The sequence below is a fragment of the Crocodylus porosus genome, unplaced genomic scaffold (assembly GCF_001723895.1).
Source record: "Crocodylus porosus isolate Cpor-Errol unplaced genomic scaffold, CroPor_comp1, whole genome shotgun sequence".
NCBI classification, from domain to species: domain Eukaryota; kingdom Metazoa; phylum Chordata; order Crocodylia; family Crocodylidae; genus Crocodylus; species Crocodylus porosus.
Window position 1 is genome coordinate 60,632,858 of NW_017728906.1, and position 18,012 is coordinate 60,650,869.

At 39.8% G+C, this 18,012-nt stretch overlaps 1 protein-coding gene across 3 annotated transcripts in view; it reads right to left on the reverse strand.

Annotated features, from left to right (window-relative positions):
- The window catches only part of CNKSR2 (connector enhancer of kinase suppressor of Ras 2), a 353,085-nt gene that overhangs the window by 248,395 nt on the left and 86,678 nt on the right, over positions 1-18,012 (reverse strand). For all 3 annotated transcript variants that reach the window (XM_019529183.1, XM_019529184.1, XM_019529182.1), the window contains exon 4: positions 8,402-8,489. In XM_019529183.1, coding sequence (XP_019384728.1) covers positions 8,402-8,489 — 88 coding nt within the window. The remainder of the gene's footprint in view (positions 1-8,401; positions 8,490-18,012) is intronic.

The following is an 18,012-nucleotide window of genomic DNA, read 5'->3' on the forward strand; positions in this document are numbered from 1 at the left end:
TCACACTCCTGACAGAAGGAAATTTTTTGGGAAAGTGGGAAGTCATTAAACTACCAGTAGGTATAACAGGGTCTGGGTCTTTGTTTGTAGGCCTTAAAAGTATACTGTGGAGATTAACTCTATGTAGCAATCATAGGGAAGAAAATATTAGTGAATGGATACTAAAGGAATGTAATGGCACACACACATATTGAAGTAAAGATGAATTTGGGATGAAAATGTTGTTTTTCATTCCCTCCCTCCCCTACGCCACACTCCTTCTTCAGCATGCACCAAAGAAAGTCATGTGCTGAACTGATTTCTCAGCTAGGGACTAGTATCACTTTTTGGGAGATAACTTTTTTCCAAAGGCAGAAGGCTAAAACTGGACATCATACAGAGTCAGTAATTCTACTTGTTTATTTTGCAAAGAAGATACGGTATTAGCAATAATATGCATGAGGAAGAATTTATATAAAAACAAACCAAGAGAAAGATATTTATTAGAAAATACTGTATAGATATAGGCAACCATCAATACTCTGAATTATGGTGTAGGCATAAGAGCCTAATCAGCTGCTTGATGAATCCACTTGTGGCTGGAAAGCCCAATTCCAGAGTGACACAGCTTGTTACACGTTTCACAAATACATGTGTTGTCTGAGTTGGAGTCAAAGTTTGCAGCACGCTGCTTTCTTCTTTTTCACTTAGCTTCCATCCTCTGGATCAAAGCCAGAGCTGTTGAGCTGCACCCAGTGCCAGATATTCCCTCCAGGTCAGATAGAATTATGCACACTCCTTCCAGCTTTCTATATTGATGTCAAGCAACTTCATATAATTTTTGCACATGTCATAGTACTGCTGTAGAGGGTGACCCCACTTTCTAAAACCATCTCAAATCTTACTGTACAAAATATTCTTGGGGATACGGTCTCCTCCCATGCTCCTGGTGTGGTTGAGACATTGCAACCTCCTCTTCTTGATACTGGTTTCTAATTGTGTCAGTCCTGTACACTCTAGCACCTCCGTGTTTGTTATTTTGTCATCCCATTCTTTTTTCAGGATCTAATGCTGGCATTTCATGTGGAAGCTGTTCAGTCTCTTGATATGCGTATTTCTGAACCATAAAGCAGGGATGAAAGCATCTAAGTCTCACAGATTTTCATCTTCACTTTAGTTGATAGTTTGCTGTCACTCCATACACATTTCTGTAACAGCCCAAAATTCTTAGCTACTTTTCTGATTATTAGTCAGTTCAGACTGAAGGTCAAGATTCCTGCTGATCATAGAACCCAAGTAGCAAAAGCTGCCAACAACACCGAGAGATTTACCCTCCAGGGTGATGTCAGGTATTGATTCTTCCACCCTTTGGTACATGATCACAGTCTTCTTGGCTAAATACAGACATTCGAAAAAGCCCCTGGCAGAAGCACTTTAACTTATAGCACAATACTTAAAGCATTATGTTAGATCAGGAACAAACTCAACAGATGTTTGCTGCACAGTAAAGGGGCTCAGAGCCTGCCCACACTGGCTGAAGCTAGCAGCCAGGTGACACTCCTGCATGCCTCCTAAGAGACTGCCAGAGTGACTCCTCTCCCAAGCCCTGTCCCTCCGGCAGCTGGCAACTGTCAGCAGGCTGGAAAGGGAAGGAGAAGGAGCCCCCACAGGTCTCTCCCAGATTGCTGGGTCAGGACTTGGGGATAGGATGGGAAGAGGACAGGCCAGGCCAGGTCCATGAGGTATGGGGAGTTCCCCCCCTCCACCATCAGCTCCCAGTGCAGCCAAAAGCTAGACCAGATAGTCTCCTAATGCAGCTGCTTACTGGGGGTGGGGGTAGGGAAACCCCCAGCCAGTCTGTGGTGAGCTCTCTGCCCAAGGCTAGCCAGCTGCTCAGCTAGAGGGCCCTGTGGTGCAGGAGGAATCTGATCTACCTTAATGTGCGATGGATGTTGTATAGATATTCATAGAAGCACTGTACCTTGAAGTGCTATAGTCTGCTACCGCATTCATCGAAGGTTAACTTAAAAAGCAACCTGCCATTTTTAAAGCATTTTAAGTGCTCTCAAGCTCTGTCCTGTTATGGCTTAAGTACTTTTTGTGCGCTTAATGTTCATTAAATGTAATATCTGTACCTAGCCCTTGTAACACAATGTCAACCCAAAACTCTTGCATGACTGAGAAAATCTGCCCAAGAGATTTTGCAGGGAAGATTCACTGTGGCAAACCAAGGCCGCATGATCCACAAACAGGAAACCTCTCAGAACCAGTTCTTTTATCTTGGTTTTCATTTTAAACCTAACGATATTTAACAAACCTCCATCTAGCCTGGTTCAAAGATAAATGCCATCACTGATGCCCTTAAATGCACGAATAAGCAAGAATGAAAATTAGATGTTAAAGAGCAGTAGAGCTAAGGCACACCCCTGTTTCACCCCACTGTTGATGTCAAAGGTATTTGATTCTTTGTTTTCATACATTATAGTTGCCATCACACCTTGATGTAATGAGCAAATGATGTTCAACAGTTTGGTGGGGGACAGCCCAAGTACTTCAGAAGAGTAAAAAGGCCCTATCTGCTGACCGTATCAAAGGCCTTTGTCAGATTGATGAATGCTTTGTACAGCAGTATTCATTTTCCTCTATACTTCTCTTGCAGTTTCTTAACCAAAAATATCAGATCAATGGTGGAGCATCCTAAGCGAAAATTGCACTGACTTTCAGGATGGATACTTTCACCCAGAGATTGCAACCTAGAAAAATACTGTAATGGGTAATAATTTATCTCATCTGTAGATCAAGAATTGACATATGAAATGGAACAGAAGGCACTGCCACCCACACCAAAAGACAGAAAGCAACCTACGGTCCTGCCTGCAGAAAATGACAGGTGCATCTTTGGCAACTGTGTGGAGATGTTCACACAGCCATCCCCTGGAACATCACAGATTCTAGCATGTATTGTTTGACAAATAAACATTTTTTTTAAACATTCCAACCAAAAAGGGATCTAACTGTTCCCTTATTAATAAGTGGTATCAATAATTTTATTGTAACTGTAGACATTTTGCAATTATTTTATCTCTGTCATGAATGCATATTGAAAAGTTACCAGCTCACTGTTTTCCCTTTTTCAAAATGGGTGCCACTTCCCACTGTGCTTGAAGCTATGTCTGACAAGGACAGATGACCATAACTTTACATTTCAGAGTTAGTCAGAATGTTATTAGGATAAAGGAATTGTGACAAATATCTAGAGAACAGGTGGAGGTGGTCAGTGGGGGGCAAATTAGATTTTTTTTTTTTATTTTTTTTTTAGGACATGCATGGGATTGGGGACTAAACTGAAAATGAAGGGGTAGAGGAGACTAAACTGGGAAGGTTTGTGAACATGTTGGAAGACAGGACAGCAATTCAGAAGGATCTTGACAAATTGGAAAGCTGGGCTGCAGCTAACAAGTTCAATGCTGACAAATGCAAGGTATTACACCTCAGAAGAATAATAAAATACACAAATACAAAATGGTCGACACCTGGCTAGACAGCAGTACTACAGAGAGAAATCTGGGAGTCATAGTATATCACCAGGGATCCTGATTTTCTCCGATAAAGAAAAATCCTCAATTTTGGAGTTAAAAAAATACCGAACATCCACATTTTTCCGTGATTAAAATGAAACACCACTAATACACAGACAGACAGACAGTCGTGTTTCATTTTGATCATGAGAAAAATATGTATTTTGGGTTATGTTGTACCCCCAAAATTTGGGATTTTTTTAAATCACAGAAAACCATGATCTCTGTAGATTACAGACTCTATACGAATTTGAGGTGTGACACAGCTGCACAAAAAGTAAATGCAGTTTTGTGATGCATCAACAGAAGGATTAGGTGCATAGTGCCTCTCTACTTGGCCCTGGTTAGGCCTCATCTAGAGCAGTGGCTCTAAAACTTTTTGTAGCAGGACCCATTTGTAAACATCAAAAGCCAGCCCCGGCCCAGTGCCCCTCACTACTAACCCACTGACCCCCACCCTCAGCCCCCGCAGTATGTGGGGCAGGGAGTGGGTTTTTGGAGCAGGGGTAGGTGTGCGGGGGGAACCCAAAGCAGTCCCTTAAAGGCTGGAACTCTGACAGGTTTTAATTGGGTATCAGGGGAAAAAAAAACCACATCTGCCAAAAGAATGAGGCAGTGGAGTAGACTGCCTAGGGATGTTGTGGACTGTCCATCATGGGAGGTGTTCAACAAGAGATAGGACAGCCCAGGGTCAAAAATAATCTAAGGATAACTATGTGTCTACTATACTCTACTTTGGGTATTTCCCATGCTTCTGGGCAGTACCAATTGCAGCATGGGGCTAGAAGGGAATTTCCATCCTCTCCTCTCTTGACCCTTCCTGCTATATCCGTCTGTTGGGTTTTTTTAAAGTCTTCCTGACATGCACTAGGTGATGGCTTCAGCCAAGGCTGGGCATTTTGACTAGGGTGCACCAAGCCTCCTGGTGGGATTTAAATCCAGAGGTTCATAGCTAGAGGGTGTTGCCCCTTCACTCAGCATCAAACCAATTGCTATTTCAGGAAGGAATTTTACCCCATGGTCAGACTGGTATGGACTGTGGCGGGGTTGGTCCTCTTCCTGTGACCTCTTGAGTATGTATTCACAGCTTGTACAGCAGCAGGACACTGGTCACCATGATATAACATGGAAGGTTGGAGTGTTATGTCTTGTGTCAGGGTTGAACACAGAGTTTTGCTAAGAAGCTAGAGAATGGATTTGTATGGCATGGTCTGTATAAAGATGATCCTGCCGCAGGTGGGGCGTTAGATTAGATTGCCAAATAGCTAGCAAGAGGCATGTATTTTTGCATATGGATTTGAGGACTGGTTTCTAGCTTAAAAACCTGCATACAGTCATGGGGCAGACAGCTTCAAAAAATCAGAAGAAAATGCGACTCTTGAAAATGTATTGTATTAAAGCACTGTATATTTAAGTAAATCTCATGATTTTCAGAAGTCTGTCTCAATTTTTGAACAAGCAGAGTTGCTTACCCTAAAGAAACGTAAATTTACGAAGCAATCTAGGAAACAAATGCTTGTTACATAGGAGAGAGAGTTTAGTGAAACCAAGGTGACTTCAACTACCTGCCCTACCCTACCCCAGGAGTCTACTTCTTGATGATTGCTTCTCTGCTTTTGGTCAACCACCAGGAAGACTGTGATACACTTTTGATGCTTCAATGTCTTCTAGTTCAGAACCACCTCTTTTACAGAAATCAGAAGATCATCCCCTATAATTGAAGCCAGCCCTCCATTAATAAAACTAAGCATGACAGTGACAAATCCACACTAGGAAACAAAGTTCATCCTTCATGTTACATAGCTTCTATCTGCTCATGGCTTTATCAGAATTTCCTCCCTGTTCTCAAGTGCACACAGAATGAAGGAGGAGGGAGAGAGAAGCAGAAATCAGGTTGCTTTCCAATTTTGGTACAAGGCTGAGGATTTAATGGCCAGTAAGAATCCCTTAGCCCAAGTTAGAATGATTACAAGGATGATCAACTGACACCAATCAAAAAGCATCAGGAACTGTAGCAAAACCCCCAGTTTTTTTTTGTTTTTTTTTTAATGCATTCGCTTCCCTTCCCCAACCATTTCTGACTTTTTCTTTCCCTCTCTATTCCCTATAGATAAGTATAAGTGATCTCAAACTTAGGATAAGCTTTAAACATTTTTATTTTGGTAGCAAGTTTTTGGTTTTGGATATCCACCATTTTATATTGCATTATTATTAGATTTGTATTGATTTTTATTGTTTCATATGGATATTGTATGGTTTAGGCCTCTGTTTGTAAGTGAACCAAAGTCATGTCAAGTTTCCATTTTATATGTCAAGCCTCCATCTTCTGTCCTCTGCCCAGGCATCCCCCATGTTGCAACTGTATGAGTCATGTATCCCTCCCATGTAAATTGGTTCCCCCATGAATGAGAATGATTGGGCATGATTGCAATACAATGGTAGCAGGCCTCTACTGAATGGCCTGTAATGACTGGGCCATCATCTCACACTGATTCATCCAGGAACCATGGATCTCACCCAGGAACAGAAACAAGACCAGCATTTGAAAAACAAAAGACCCTGCAGAACCAGTAACTCTCACCATTACAGACACCCGAAACTGCACATCCCTGCATACAGCACACATGCTCAGTATGCCAGGGAATGACACTTGCCTAGGCATGCCTCCTGTCACTAGGGTCAAACATGTTCTGCCCCTATAAAGAGGGGCAGTGAAGACAGACCCAATGGGAATGCCATTTCCATCTGGACCAGACCAGCTTCACATCACATATCCACCCCAGAGGCCCTGCCAGCAACCCCCTCTGGCCAACATCTACTGGACAAAGACCCCTTTCCAGCCTGGATACGTAGATATTACCTGCATACCACCTCCTACAATTTGGACTCTCTCTCTTTCCTCCTGGACTTCAGCCCCTGCACCAAGCCTCTCTAACCCCTGCTGCCAGTGTGTGTGCGCGTGTGCCTAATAGGGGTGTATGTACCTAGTGAGTGTGTGCTTAACTGATTTTTATGTGTGCATGTGCAATTGTACACCACACCCTCCTGTCTAACAGCACAATATTGAGATCCTGAGCGTTGTCCTGACCCCTCAGGGCAACACAACAGGCCAAATGTGGGCTGCACAGGATGGCACCAAGTCCTCAGTTGTAAGTAGGATCAGAGTTTGTGCAAAGGAGGGATAGAAATATAGTTTTCTGGAAGAGAAAAAGACTGCAGCTTTAAGTTCATTTCCTTTGGTGGTTTGAGCTGGTTGAACTCCAACTTCCAAAAAACCTGAGGGTACAACCGCAATTTCAAATGAACCCTGCAGTTTGGATGAGAGGGATTATTTTATCATTTCACCACTGAAAACTAAATTCTGCTGGGCTTGCACAGCTATAATCATAAGGCAAGAGAGCAGCAGCAGGTGGGTTATACAAATAAATAATAACCCACCAGTAGCAAGATATCCAGGAGCAAACAAAGCCATCTTTTCATTTTAAGAAATCCTCCCCCAAATTTCAGTATTTATTATCTAATACCCTCATGCCATTTATCCTCCTGGCAGCTCTCATAACTATCAAGTAAGTTGTTCTGCAGGTTAGCATTTTCAACAAACAAGAATGCCAGTAGATAACATGGGCCAGACTCTCTGGATAGTCTGTAAGACTAACTCAAATGTCACTGCAGAATAGAGGTCATAAGTGATTCCCTAACACAATAATCTTTTGGTATATTATTTAAGTTAGAAAGTTCAGGTTAGGCAAGGGAAGTTTACACTAGATATTAGGAAAAACTCTCTGACTAGGAGGATAGTAAAGCACTGGAACAAACTACGCAGATTGGTTATGGGATCTCCATCCTTAGAGGTTTTTAAGACTCAGCTAGATAAAGCCTTGACTGGAGTGATATAGTTCAGAATGGTCCTGCTTTGAGCAGGGTGTTGGACTAGATGACCTCCTAAGGTCTCTTCCAACTCTCATTTTCTATGGCTCTATGATTTTTGTAAACTAAACTGATATAATTAAATCAAACAATCTTAAGGACAATTGATTACAGCTTGCAATTATAGGAGCACTGGAGGACATCAGGAAAAAAAAAAAACACAAAACAACCTGCACCAGGGATATAAGAAAATTTTCAGATGAAGAAAACTATTTTAATTGTTTGCATCAAGCCAGCTAATGGAGCAGGTAGCAGTATCATTTTGTACAAGGAGAAAAAAAAAAGCATTCATACACTTACCAAAAAAAGGAGAACCAGAAATGGGGACAGGGTTAAACTAAAATGCTATCTGACAGAAACTGGGCAAGGCTGTAGGTTATATATAAACCCTAAAAACAGAACCATTTTCCTTTCTGTTTTGCTTTAATAAGTTTGTCTGGTCTTTTCCAAATATGTTTAGACAGATACTGAAGGTTATCAGGAGATATAGTGTCTGTGGAAGAAGCACATAATGCAAGTTGGGTAAAAAGGAGAGTGATGGCACTGCATACTATAAGGCAACATACAGATACCTTCCGAACTAGTCACTTGAATAAAGAGTGAGAAATCATTAAAAAAGGTACAAAATTATTTAAGTATTTAACAGAGACTGGAGCAAAAATGTGCAATAAAATTAATTACTACAACATATAAAAAAGTGCATGCCTAAAACGCCACATTGTACCAAGCACCCCAATCACAATTAAGAGAGAAACTGAAAATAGAGCGTAATAAAAAGCAATTTACTCAATCCTTTTGTATTATACCTAGATGTAGAAAAATGCATAACACAGAATGCTACATTCTAGTTGCTAAGGGTCACCTAATATGAGACAAAAGCAAATTCAAAGGGGAATGATGATTGAATAATATCATACCTGTTGAACAATTGTGGTTAATTCCAGACAGAGCTGTATGACATTATTTCTTGTTACTGAATAGTCTGTCACAGCAGCAAAAGGTGATCTAAAAACGAAAAAAAAAAAAAGAATGGTGAAGGGGATGGTGGGTTTTTTTCCCTTCTGATTCATTGGCACAAAATGCACTGAATTCACAGACTTCTTTAATAGCACTTTTTTACCTGTGCTGAATAATACATCAGAAATAGCTAAAATTTATTGTTACCACTGTAATTTATGGAATATGATTACAAAAAATGGCTACTTCAACTCTCGTTTTCTCAGGACTTTTGAAATCATTCTGAGAGAAGTTCTATTTATAAAGGTATCTTTTTTCCCTCAACCCTAAAAGCTTGCATCTGAAACTGTCTTTACTTCTTTGAACAATGCCTAGATTCCTTTTAAGGCAGTCTTAGTATGCATGACCTTACTGGGAAAAGCAAAGCATCGCTTGCACAGCTAGTACGCAGGTGTGAATCAAATCTTTAATACGTCAGGTTGATTCACTCAGACTCTTGGGACCTGATCTGAAGTCAGTTAAAGTACTCTGCACTAGGTCCTTTGTTCTGCTTCTAACATTTACAATGAGAACACTTCTGGAAAAGCTGATGTAAAGATTGAACTGGAGCCACATTTGAGCATTTCCTGAGGTTGTGCTACAATGCAAAAAGCTAAATAACAGCAATTCTTTTTATTTAGAATTTAAAGAAAGTCACGCATACACATTCTGGGTCGCACCCCCGCTTTCCCTGTAAGTTACGTATATACAAGGTGTTTACAGTATTTTTTTTCCTTTTTTACAGTTCCTGAAACATCATTCATTTATATGTGTTTGGTCACAACAGACACTCAACTTTCTCTATTGAAGACCTATGTACAAATATAGACCACTGTAAAGCTAAATGATTTCAACACTTCCAGTGTAGTAGTCAGTCTCTCTTCCATATTAAAAAATGGCTATATACTTTGGCAAGAGTGGTGATTTCTGCGGAAGTGCAAGATTTTCACAGTACCAGCATTTCAAGAGAGTTTTTAGGTACCAGTTTTACCGAGATGGCACCATTGTCATATGCCTTAGTTCAGCCAAAAGGTGAACGGAAAAAAATTAAGGAAAAAAGTTAAAAGGAATATAAGAATTAGGATATTTGAAGAGATTAAGGCCAGGTACAAACATTACACTTTTACCAATATGAGTGATAAGAAACCAATCTATACCCAGAACATTAGTTTGGCATGTATAGACTGGTTTAAAAGTGGTGGAACCCAGGCTAAGGTTTGCTCTCCCCTCCCACCAAAGGGTGAACGTGTGTTCTGTTTGCTACCAGTCTAAACTACACTGTTTACAGAAAACTGCATAACATAGATGGATTCCACCTCAAGCTTTTTCAATGTCTGTACCTAGCTCAAGTATGTGCGACAGGACTTGTGAAATTATGAATCAAAGCATAATTCCAAAGGCGGTCCAACATTCTCTCATCCTCACTTCCAAACTCAGCATATATTTTTCCTTGACAAAAAAGTATTGACCCCATTTTGAATTCAGTCTGTTTGCTCCTTGAAGTACGAGTCCTGATAGCATTTCATTTTCATTTTTGTTTAATTTCAAAGATTACAATTTCAAAGATTGCACTTTATGTGCTTATTTTACATGCCTGCATACATACAGTATAAGAAACACTGAATAAACAAATCTATGATGCAACATGGTGAGTAGTATTGGTATTTATTTGGGTAAGTTCAATAGCATACTTATGGGAGTAATACCCAAACAAATGCCAATAAAACCTTGTCATCAGGTATGCTCTATGTACCAAACATGTTATAGAAAAGATATTTTACTACTTCTTTAGAGTAAGCTTTACAATTCTGCTTGTTAAAATCACCACCTCTTCAGAAAATAAAGCCAATCTGCCAGGGTAAAAAACCAATAGAGATTTCAGTCAGAAAAATCTGAAGTATATTTTAGGTGCTACATATCGGTTTCAGCATTTTATTTTCCCACATTCAGTAGTTTTGCAATATCTGTATCAGTTATCCCACAATGTATCTACAGGTGAACATAAGATATTTTCCCTATAGAAAAGCAGCACCTTCCTCCTCTTCCTAAAACTTTTTAATGCTCCCCGATAGTTCACAAGACAAAATTAATCTTAATTGGATACATACTTCAGTTTATTATAACATTTGGGGAGAATCTTCCACTTTTTAGATAGAAAGGAATTCCTCCAGCAGTTTGTTTTCTTAATGTTAAATTATGGGCTGTTGGGAGCTGGGAAGAGGCAATAAAAACTAGTATCAGGCTGGTAGTGAGGAATCAGTGGATTGAATAGTATGGTCGACGTAGTATGTCACATGGCTATAAACACATTAAAGTATGGTTTTTAATGCAGCCTATGGCATTTGTGTAGTTTACTAAGCTAATTTACAAAACACGCTGGAAGCAAAACTGTAAAATGAAACTTTTAAATTATCATATGATAAAAACTGGATGGAATTGCTCGATTAGGAACACTACCCTGTAAACAAAACTAGAGAAATATTTCCCATTCACAGTTGCCACTGTTGAGATAATAAAATTTTTCTAATGCCTTGATTTAAAAATTCATATTCATTTATGAACTTTCACCTTTATTTTTAAATGAATTAGATCAAATCAGGAAACAGCATACATTTTACTTCAAGTATGGATGTTAAAACAGTTAAATCTTTCACAGCCAGAACTAGATGAACCTTCAAAGCCTTTAATATTTTCAAAGCAACATTTTGTGATAGGTTATTGTTTTTAATACGCCATGATTTTTCACTCATAACTTTACTATGTAGCTTTATTACATAGTTCAGACGGAAAGTAATTAAAAACTAAATGGTAAACGTCTTCAATGAAAAATGTTTAAAAAATTGGAGTAAATTTTGCTGAAACTACCAAATACAAGACAACACCACCCCAACCCAATCAGCATTGGGAAAAAAGGCCCTCATCTTATAATCACATACAATGAAATCTCACTAAAAATACTATGTAACGTTAAACTGCTCCTAAAAGCAGCATGTGCTCCATAATGGGAAACCAACTATGAAGTTGACTAAATACAACCAACACTGAGCATGACTATAGTAGTGTCAATTGAGCACAGTTCCCCTCAGCACTAATTCCTAAGTCATGGTGAGCCACTATATTGCATACATTTTCACTTCCTCTTCACTACCACAGCTGAGCTGTGCTGTCCATTCCCATTTCCAATGATTCCTGTTTTTTCACCAACCTTCAATATCTAGCAAACACACCAAATAGGGTCCCAAACAGTTCACGCATAATCCCTTTCGCCTTCTCACAGCCGGTAACATATGATTAGTGTGGCCCAGCACTCCATGAACTGGAGCTGAACCAGCCCCATGCCTCATCTGCATATAATTTTTTGGAGGATCCCAGGACTCATGACAAGAACACCTGGTTCTCGTCATGAGAGAGGCTAATTAACAGATGAATCTTTTGTGGGGGGTATCTGGTATACACACACATACTGAGCACTGCTCAGCTGTGAGGTCACCATGGCTTGAAATATTGTCAACTCTGCTGGGGTCCAGCCCAATGAATTATGTGGCAAATCATGAGCCTTTTTGTTTCAGATTAATATCATGCATAGTTTGTACTATGTACAAATACAAAAGTGCTACTTAAAAGTGTGTTTTATTGAATACCTATGCTAAAATTTGCAGCAGTTTCAAAAAAGGTAAAATGCATCAATCCTATATGAACTAAGTCTATGGGTACCCGCAGTAATTTACCAATACAGTTTAATTCAAGGTCAGTTCTTACAAATTTGTCCCTCACTCCCATGTGCTCAGGGAGAGTAAGGAAGAGGTAAGGGGAGAAGAGGGACTGCAGGGAGAAGAAGGCTGGGGGCTGGTAAAGGAGGTACCTGATTTATTTTTATTTTTCCTGCTTGTTGTACTGGGAGGGGGACAAACTCAAGGCAAACTTCCAAAAATTTTCCATATGAAGAATCGAATTATTGGGGGGGGGGAGGAAGAAGGTTGCCTTGTATTCACAGTTGTCTTATTTTTAAGTAAATACAGTAAAGAAGAGTAAATACAGTAAAGAAGAAGAATTCTAAGGAATTATTTCCTTTCAGGAAAGGAAATCAAATTGTTGTTAGGAGGTGCTGAGTGACTTTTGAACTGTGATTTATTCTTCTAAAGTCAGGCTTCGATAAGTCTTACTACCCTAAATATTTAAATGTCTGCAAATATATAATATGTTCAACACACAATCAAAGACTGGATTTCATAATGGCTACAAACTGAAATTTCAGTTTGACAAATAAAAATCCTGTTTTCAGGTACATATCCTACTCTTACATGATATCAAAATCATCAGGCTGTTTACACATAAATCATACCCAATGTAAATAAAATCCTTGAAAATCTTGGTAGCTTGCATACTGATTGCAGTAAAAGTTCTCTCTCTACATAGCTGATAGTCCCATTCCAATAGAACAAAAGTTCAACCAGAAAAAATATGGTATTCCTTATCTAATCAGACCACATTTCACTGGCTCTTTTAAGCTACTCCACTGGGTTAGTCCAAAGCCAAACATCTCTTTCCATTCTTCTGGTATTCAAGTCTAAACTAGTACCTACATTCTCAGCCCAGTAAAACATTTAAATAAGTATGACATTTTCAGCATGTAAGGAATCTAATTGTGTTTAAAATTGTGCTGGAATGGGGGTCAATACATTTTCTTACCCCATTCACCCATCTCTCCAAAACCTTTTCCATGCATATTTCCCCATGTTATATTCTCTCTGCTCCAATCTATCCTGTAGCTATTTTTTCACCTTCAAAAAGTCCTGAAGATCCTCCTCCACCATGCCTACTAGAAAAAGACTACAATTCAAGAAACACAAACATGTACAGGTACACTCCTTGTCACTTCCTCCTCTAGGTTTCTCAAAGTGCTCCCCTTCTATTTTTTGTTCCTTGTAGTTTTATATTTCTAGTTTAGCTGATCCCTGAAAAGATACCATATTTTAACAAGCACCCCTTTTCCCAAAGCAAGCTGCTGGAAATGACATTGCACTTTAAGTAGAAGTAAATATGGTACCAGCACTCTGCTGCTTAAGCTTTGGCAAGGACAAAACAAAAGCAAAGTCTGCATGAGTTCCACAGGGAGCAGAACAATGAGCAGTCTCAGCTCTCTAGTCACTACTACTCAGTTACTACAAGGAAAGATCTTTTTTTTCTTCATTCAGCTTTTCAAACAAGGTGTATATCTTATTCCAGGGTGTTATATACAAGAAAATACGGTAATAAGTATATTGCTTATTTCCTAGATCTTCACATATTTTTGGAATATGATTTTTTAGTTGTGATGCTGCTAACTTTAATGCATATTCCAAACTGTCAGCTATTTTTTTTTAAGTGTTAAGTTCCTTATTAAAATCAAACAGGAGAATATGGAGAAGAGTCAGCTAAAAGAATGCATCTTATTTTACAGTACTTTATTCTCATGTTAATTATCTATAAGATACAGTACAGTTTGTTCAAATTTAATTTCTATCCACAACCAATGACTATATACAAATTATATCCTCAAAACTACATTAAGCCGCAAAACAGAGAACACTGGAAAGAAAAGTGGCCAGATTAGCATCCATGAGTGTATATATATTTGGTATTTCTAGACTGTTGATTCTTTGAAACTCAGTCAGCCACATCCTCATTTGTTTTGTACCTTCTCTGTGATTTAATTTGGTTCAAGAACAAGGCTAGTAAACCCGAGAAAGAACTTTAATTTTGTAAACTAAAATGGTTGATTAAGGTATCGATTACGGTTGTATAGAAATGCATCACTTAGAGACTATTAGATCATGCAATTATTAACTGGGATAATGAAAGTGCTACAAAAATAGTGAGCATATTCATTTCTAAGAATAGAAACAAACTCTTACACGGAAGAAATGTGAGAGGTCAAAAATCAACCTAAGTTTTACTCTAGTATCAAGTCACTGGAAATGTATAACACACTTATATGAAAAATGTGACTTGCCAGCACCCCATGTAAAATTCACGTAACAACTCTTCTAATGGAGCTTTTAGTGAACTGTCAGAAAGAAACATCATAAACTTTACTCTAAACAAAGGAGGCTTTTCAATTAATATGATGTTAAACTTTTATAGCTTGTTTCGGTAGTACTTAATAAGGTTAAGGACCATACCATGTTTAGGTAATATTTACTGACATGTTCATCACCCCATTTTAGCAAAGAGAAAGGCACATAAAGGAAATAAGATTCACGGGCAACTGACGGAGGATAAATGTAAAGAAACATATATAAGAGATGTGGATTTGTGTGCCTGTGGGTATATGCCTGTGGATGTGTGTATGAGCAGGCTCATGCACATCCATTTACAAAAGAAGCCACTGAATTGTTTTCTTTACTTTGTGCAAAATTGAACCTAGGGTTTCAAAACAATCAACAACCAAATGTGGCTAACAAAACTGCAGAAATGAAATTGTAGCCTACCGTGATAAACAAAACATCTTATTTGTTGAAATGTTTAGGAACACTTGAGGCATAATGCTTCCACACAATGCATAACCCTCTCTCTCTCTTTCTCAACAATTAAAAACCAGCAGTACTGCATGCAGCAGCAACTCACCAACTGAAAAGGAATGAACAATGGAAATATGTAATGTATTCTGGCTGTATATCACAATTCCTTAGCAAAAGATGCATTTCACAGTTAAGCTGCTGCAACCCAAAGCATTTAAAACATACTAAAGCTGAAGATCAAAGTTTCCACATTTGACAAGGAATGTCAAAGCTGGAATGTAAAGCATCAAAGGAATGGTTAAATCAGTACATGCTGCATAAGCATGTGAGCTGGCACCTTAAACAATATCCTAGTATAAAAAGCCAAGAGCAGCACATGGTTCTAATTTGACAGTTTGTACCTATTTCATAAAGCAGCATAACATGTCATTAACTTCAGGCACTTTCTTAAACCTAACTTCTACAGGACTCATACAAGCATTTTTGAACACAGACTTAGTCCATGGATAGGAATGACATTTATGTCACAAAAAACTCCTTTTCCATGATATAAATTAGTGACCATACAGGCATACAAGCAGTTGGTGGCAGAAACGAGCCCTACTGATTCCTCCACAAACTGTTATCTCTATAAACAGCAAGCTCACTGTCTCCTAGTACCATGTGTAACACCCATTCCGATACACGTGGTGCAACTGGGGTCCCTAGAACTCATGGTAACCCACGATCTTCTACCATCCCTCCCCTCTCCAAATGAGAAACTGCCCGTGGTGATCTGTCAGCTGTGAGGACCCTGCTGCCATGGCTGCTTGAACAGTCCCTGGACTCCCTGGAGCTGTTTAAGCAGAGGCATCAATTCCTGCCATCCTTTTAACAGTAATTTGTGGTCAAGGGGCATTGGGAATGCCCAGGGAATAGCATGGGTGAGAACAGCAGATCTCTTCCACCCTGTCTCCTCTCTTGCTTTCAGCAGCTGCCAGTTGCTGACAGCTGGGTTGCCAACCCAAAGATAGACAGATTTTTGTTACTGACAATCTACAAACTGTTTATGGACCACCAAATGTTTTTACTGACATGTGTTTCAACTGACATCTGCTTACATATTGTAAAGCACCCTGACTGGCAGTAACAAGGGTCAGGTGCAGATTTATGGGTTTAAACACAAGTTTTCTAAAATCCAGCTCATTTCCCCACTCAGAAACCTGGGAAAGTAAATTTTACCTGGGTCCTTTAAAATGAACAAAAGTTTTCCACTCACAAGCAATGTTCAACTAAAACAGGGGGAACCCTCCTAATCTCCAACCTAAATTACCTCTGCTGCAGCTTCAGGCCATTGCTCTTAGTTCTGTCCCCTAGGCTAGTACAAACAATCAAAAAGTCCAAGACTGAGTTGATTCAATCTTCACAAGTTTGTCTAAACTGCATAGATTAAACCAATACGCAAGTGAACAGATGTTCACTTTTAATTCCGGAAATGCAGCTATATGCCTAGAGTGGCCCAGAGCAGAAGCCAGGGGGCGCTACAGCATGCCTCCCTGCTAAGCCAGAGCAGACAGTATGAGCCAAGGCTAACCTGCACACCCTGACAAGCCAGGGGAAGAAAGTAGTTTGCAGGAGAGGTGAAAAGCATCCTGGGATGCTGGGGGACTGTGAGAGGATCTGGGACAAAAGTTCAATAAACTGATGTAACCTAAATCAGTTAAGTCTGACACTACATCCATCTGGGTTGATCTTAAACCAGTTTCAGCCATTTTGAAAGTTGTTTTTTTGCACTGAACTTCTGTGTGTTGCAGATTTGACCTGGTTACTGAACACTTGTATCAGTTTATGTGTAATTTCTGTCCCTAGCCCTACAGACACAGAGAAAAGCCCATCTCCATCCTTAATGACCCTTCTGATATTTGAAGAATGGTATCAAATCCCCTTCTCCAGACTAACCTTAACCCTAGTTCTTTCAGACTTTCCTAACAAGTCTCGTCTCCCAGGCCCCTAATCATTTCTGCTGCTGTGCTGGACTCGTCCCAAACTTTCTACATCCTTCTTAAAGCGTGGGGCCCAAAACTGGACCCAGTACTCCAGGTAAGGCCTCATTAGTGCTGAAGTGAGTGAAAGAATCACTTCCCTTGATTTGCAAGTGACACTCATTTTAGTGCAACCCACTATACTATTGTCCTTCTTTGCAACAAGTGCATGCTTTTGGTTGTAGATTTAGTTTATAAACTACTATAACCCCCAAGTCCTTCTCTGCAGTAATGCAGCCTAGCTAGTCAGTCCCCAGTCTGTATTTGTTCATGCAATTATTCCATTTTAAGTGGAGGACTTTGCATTTGATTTTGCTGGAGTTCAACTGGTTAAGGGCAGATCATTTTTCAGTCAATCCAGGTCATTCTGAATCCTAGTCCTACCCTCGTGGGGTTTGCAATTCTACTGAACTTGGTACCAGGCACAAATTTGCTGAGCATGCACTAAAATCCTACTGTCCAAATTATTAATGAAAATGTTGAGCAATACCAGACCTAAGACAGACCCTTGGGCATCACTGAGCACAATGATCCAACAAATTATGCATCTACCTTGAAGTACTTTTGCCTAGTCTTTTTTTCCTTATCTTGTTAATGAGACTGTTTCATAGTTTCATAGTTTCTAGGGTCGGAATGGACCTGAGCAGATCATCTAGTCTGACCCCCTGCCATGGCAGGAAATGACCCCAGCAAGATGTTCATCTAACCTCCTCTTAAACACCCCCAGGGTAGAGGCCAGCACCACTTCTCTTGGTTCCAGACCCTGGCCGCCCTGACTGTGAAGTAGCGCCTCCTGATATCTAACCTAAACCTACCCTCTGCCAGCTTGTGACCGTTATGTCTAGTCACTCCTGGTAGTGCTTGGGGGACCAGGGACTCCCCCAATGCCTGCTGGTCCCCTCTGACTAGTTTGTAACAGGCCACTAGATTCCCCACCCCTTAGCCTTCTCTTGTGGAGGCTGAACAGGTTCAGGTCCCTTAGCCTCTCCTCGCAGGGCCTGCCCTGCTGCC